General features: G+C 30.9%; 1 protein-coding gene across 1 annotated transcript; it reads right to left on the bottom strand.

The window, feature by feature from the left end:
* Positions 1-3,351: 3,351 nt before the first annotated feature.
* On the bottom strand, positions 3,352-4,811 carry LOC149497376 (uncharacterized). The gene is made up of 2 exons (XM_089719425.1): positions 4,469-4,811; positions 3,352-3,951 (listed from the first exon to the last, which is right to left on the bottom strand). Exons 1-2 carry the CDS (start codon positions 4,595-4,597, stop codon positions 3,679-3,681), a joined length of 402 nt encoding a protein of 133 aa, XP_089575551.1. The 5' UTR covers positions 4,598-4,811; the 3' UTR covers positions 3,352-3,678.
* Positions 4,812-5,383: the final 572 nt, after the last annotated feature.

Genomic DNA, 5,383 nt, shown 5'->3' with positions numbered 1-5,383 from the left:
TAGGGTTATGGTGGTGGTCATGATTAGAAGAGATGGGGTTTTCTTCTGAACTTAAAGTGAGTTAAAAGGAAGGAGAAGGTGAGGTGTAATTGATCGCTATGGAATCCAATTATGGTATAGGACATGATTGCACTTGGATTGGATTAATTAAGATTAATGCTTTTGTTTCTTTCCTTTATTTTAACTTTAAGTTTAGTAAACAGAGTTCAATCCCCAACAATGGGGATTTAGGTAGTGTCTGTATTAAGATTGCCACATGGCATATTATTTGAATTTAAATTTTGGTTGGCAGAACATTAATCAAAATGAAATTTTTATTTACTTCAAAGTAATTGATTATTGTTTCTTAATTTTTCAATTTATTTATTTATTGGTATCATTAGCTAGTTTTTGTACATATATATTGAGTTTATCTCTTAATGTAATCAAAGCTCAATTATTTATTATAAGAGTGTATCCTAAAATTTAAAATTTAGTAGTAAAATTGTACGAGTCGAATTTTAAGTGTCCAATAATATGAATTTTTTAAATTAAAGTTTTTTTAATTAATTAAATAGAAAATACACAATCTTATTTGAAATCTTGAATGAATTTTGAGCAAACCTCAATTTGGTTACTACATTTATCATTTTTTTTTTATTAAAGAATCGTAGTTTTCTAAATATTTACTAGATTCAAAATGAAATTCTTATAATTTTTTATTATAGTAATACTTTTAATTAAATATATATCAACCTACTATTACTAGTAAATAAAAAGAACAATTATTACTTGACACCAGAACTTAATTAATTACGTCCACGAAATAAAGTCACAATAATTAAATATGCAATTGATCTTAAATGATACTATAATAAACAATTAATAGTAAAACATATATGCAATAATTTGAGAGTTCCAAAAAAAAAAAAAAAAAAAAAAAAAAATCAATGTTTGGTAGTGCTTTTGTCATTCGATCAATGATTAACATATTCTCCAATGGATTGGATGAATAGATGGCATCAAAGAAGGTTATCATATGAACAAAAAAAAAGAGTCTTTGACGAGTCAAAAAATTTGTCATATTTAATCGTCTTTTGCACTTTTACTTAATTCTTATTGTTATTATTACAATGCAAACTCAATCTTTTCACCACAGAACTTGTTAGTCTATGTGGAGACCAAATCATTCTTATCTTAACATCTCATCCATTACTATACTTTTGTTCTTTTGCTTCATTGTTCTTAGATCAAAATTAACAAATAAAACCAAAATTTCACAATATAAAACTTCTACAAAAAAAAAAAAAAAAACACTAAAATTCAAAAAATGATGTAAATATCTTTGCAAGACAATGGGCCCGTCTATTCAGTTGTTATTGACGAGCCCGAAAAAGGCTTTACTTGTGACATGAGATTTAATTCTTCGACGACAAGCCCAATAGCTTTGCTTGGATCATTCGAGACACATTTGGAAATACGTACGCTGCAAAAAATATGCTGCAACACGGTGTACTTTCCCCAGTATGGTTGAGGCCTTGAGTTTCAGACAGGCTCTTGATACTAATGTTTTCAGAGTCTTGTTTGAGACAGATAATTTTCAACTGGTCCAAGCTATGTCAAAGACACATGCCAGACTCTTCCTATTAGTCATTAATTATTGTAAGGTCTCTCTTTTTAACGAGCTTAAATGTATTTCGAGCATCGTTTATTAAATGAGGCAGAAAAGTTGAAGTCTGTTAAATTTTGATTAGAATCAGATTCAGAAAAGTTCAAATTGAATAGTAAAATTTTAAACAACTTTTAGATATAAACAGCTGTAAATAGTGATCCCTTATCCGTGGATTCTTCACTGAATTGAAATCATAAAAAGTTGAATGAGGCAGTCACTTTGTCTGCTGTTCTTGACTACGACCTCAACTTTGGTATGAGCTTAGACAAAACACGAAGGTCACCAAACATATTTTTTCCGTGATTCCAAAGAAGTAGAAAGTAGAAACAGAAAGGGATAATGTACATCACACTATATTGCTCGATTGAGACTTCCAACTTTCTGTAGCCCGACGAGTTTTGACAATTTGAATCAAAATCCACTAAATTAGTCAGTGGAGCAATTTAATTAATTCGACCTTTTTTTTTTTTTTTTTTTTTTTTTCCAATTCTGTTTTTCATAAGCTTAACACAACTTATATACCTGACACAAATCCAAGTTCAATAAAAAAAAAATTACCAATATAACCTTACACATTTTTATTATCTCTTTTCCTCTTTAAGTTGTTTCCCTATAACTAATAGGTCAATGTTATCCTTCCAACTTTCATTTCAAAACTTTATATAAGGCAACTGGAGTTTTAATTTTGGTTAATTTCCATAAAGTAACGTGGCTGAATTTTCATCCACAAGGAACAGAACGCATTTGGGAATTGAGGTCTTCGTCCCACGTTTTCCTTAAGAGGAAAATATTTATCCCTGAAAAAAATAATAATAATAAAAGAAAATCTCTTCACATAATTTTAGTACCCTGTCTATATCAAATACTGGAAAGAAAACCTTAGTGCCCTCTCATTTCCCACGTTTATTTTCTTTTGTTTTTTCTTTTTTGAAAAGAAAGTTTTATTTTCTAAATTGATTAAAATATAACATATACATCACCATTATGGTTTTTGTATCAATTTGACCAAATCCTTGCTAGAGGCTTGACATGAAAGTCTAAATGGAAAACAAGGCATGTAAACGTTGGGGATCATATTCTTCCTAGAGTTTCCATTCGTTTTGCTCGATTTCAGATTTGAGAGATCATTCCTAATTGTCTGGTGGATTATTATTCAAGATTGCAAATACTTTTTGCTGTATATTAAAAACTGAGATTTACATTTCTTATTAATAAAGAAATTAGGAGTAAATCCAATATTTTTTATTCTCCTTTATTATCACTAAAAAAATAATCTTTTTTCTTAAAAATTCAAAACAATTCGTAATTTCCTATCTATACCCAGAAAGCGAACAACAAAATTAACAGGGAGTCGATCGTATCATTATAAAACTTAACCAGTAGGTAAACTAATTTCGCATACTACATCAATCAAAAGCAATTTTTTAAATTATTTATTGGAAAAAAATGTAAAATAGTAAAAAATTTCTTAAAAATTATTTTTAATTAATTCGGCATACCAATACAGTGGAAATAGATAAGCAAACATTCATACCCCTGTCTGCCATTTACGCAATTACGTCATTAATTTATAAATAAGATTATAAAAAATCTGTTTACTTCATTTCACATCCAATACCAAAAGGGTTTGAAAAGGAAACAGAACATGAAAAAGAAAAAACCATGTCTATGTTGGATTTAAAGCACAAAACGCCAAAAGCGAAGAAAAGGAAACTATACGTTTTTATAATAATAATAATAATAATATCACTTCCAAGTTCCAAATCTGTCAGAGGGATTTGATTCATCTGCTAAAACAGTAACAAAATCTGCCGTAAACATAAATGCCCAAGACACAGTCTTCATGCAATGAAACCAAACCAATTTCCCCCGCCCTCCCGACTCTACTACTAGACTTTTTTACCACCATCACCACCTCTCTAATCTAAATACCTAAACCCAGTTGTCCATTTCCCAAACATAGCAAAAACACTTTTCAATTTTCAACCTCGTAGGTGATTTTCTTCAGGATCAAAAAGAAAAAGATTTTAATTTTCAGTGCCATTATTGCTATTATTATACTTCTTTGAAGAGCCTTTGCAAATTCCAACTGGGTACTTGATTGCATTTAGTTCCACTTTTCTCAATGCAGCTTTCCCCAGGTCTATTCCACATATATCAGATAGCCTTACAAGATAAAGCAACACATCTGATAGCTCTTCTCCTAAATGCACTTTCTCTTCTTCTTTCCAATCTGGCAATCCTTTTGGAACTTCTCCTTTCCACTGAAATATCTCTGATAATTCCCCAACTTCACCTACCTGTTATTTATCACTAATTGTCAGCTTAAATAGAAAAAGAACTTTCCTTTTTAGAGATTTTTGTAATTTGTTTTGGGTTTTCGGGTCTTGGGTAGAAAGGTATATAAAAGCTAAAAAGAAAGGTGGTACAAGAAACCAAAAGGCTCATCTATTTGTATAGTTGGTCAAGTTTGACTGGAGATTAAAAAAGGGTTTAAACAGAAACTAAATCTGGTTAAAAAACCCTAACTTGAGATTGAAGAAATTTCTTTGGAGAAGAAAAAACAATATAAAAACAAAGGCCCACCTTGGAGGTTGGTTCTTTACCATTAAGATAAACAAAAGGTGAAAAGCAAGAAATCATTAAATTTTCAAATAAATCCAACTGGTTTTCAATTGTATTCATTTGGTCAAACAATGAAACAAAAACTCTAATAGAAAATGAAAGAATTATACAACAATAACAGCAAATACCCACAATAAAAATTAATGATTTATAACAAAAGGATGTGGAGATTATATTGAATAGAAAGCATACCAAAGCCAAAAGCAAATTTCTTGGACTATGAAATTGATCCCAGTCTCTTTCCTTAGCAAACTCAGCCATTTTTGTCTTGAGAAGATCAAGAGAGACGCTAGTTTTTCCCTCCTCTGATACACCAGTCATGATTATTTTTTCCAAGAAACAAACAAGAACAAAAGGGAAGGGAAAGAGAAAATTTCAGTAGAGAAGAAGACTGATGCAGCCTATCAGAGAAAAGGTGGTCCTTGTGTGTACATGTATATATACAAGAAAAACTTAGAGAGAGAGAGAGAGAGAGGGAGAGAGGCCAAAAAAAAAAAGGATTTCTTTGAAGAAGAAATGGTTTGTTTTTCTAATATGGAAAGAAGTTAATTCTCTTATTTCTTTCTTTATATGCCTTGTTAGAATAGAAAAGAAGACCACCGGCTAATGCCAGTTGTCCCAGGTCATAATTCACTGGACATATGGACCTTCCTTTCCAGAGAGAAGGACACGTGTCAGTATGACCTGCTACATGCCTCGATCTTTGTTAGCCACGTGTCCTTGTGGGTCCTGCATTTTTTGCCTATTCCCTCATTTGGCTGATATAACAATAAAAATAAACATATATTAATAATATTTAATTTAATTTTAAAATCTGTGTTTATGGGGAGGATGTTGTTTATTCTGTTACGGAAGTAGTGGCAGAGTCCCAATCCGGCTGTGTCAGAGTGCCGCTGCCACAGTGTCCGCCATGCCTTTCCCCGTCCCAACACGCGCACGGCATGCCGGTAAAATCGTATTTACTTCACTCTCCTGTAAAACGAATTAATTAATTTTTGCTTTATCCAAACGTAGCTTAAAAAAAAAAAAAAACAGTCTATAAAATGATTTTCATATGGAAAAAAAAAAACCTATCATATTTCCATATTAAAACGAATAAATTCTTCA

This window comes from Jatropha curcas, chromosome 3, assembly GCF_041381405.1.
Source record: "Jatropha curcas cultivar XTBG-Jc1 chromosome 3, XTBG_Jcur_1.0, whole genome shotgun sequence".
NCBI lineage: Eukaryota > Viridiplantae > Streptophyta > Magnoliopsida > Malpighiales > Euphorbiaceae > Jatropha > Jatropha curcas.
Note: the sequence above shows the minus strand (reverse complement) of the source record. Positions and strands in the feature narration are given on the sequence as shown.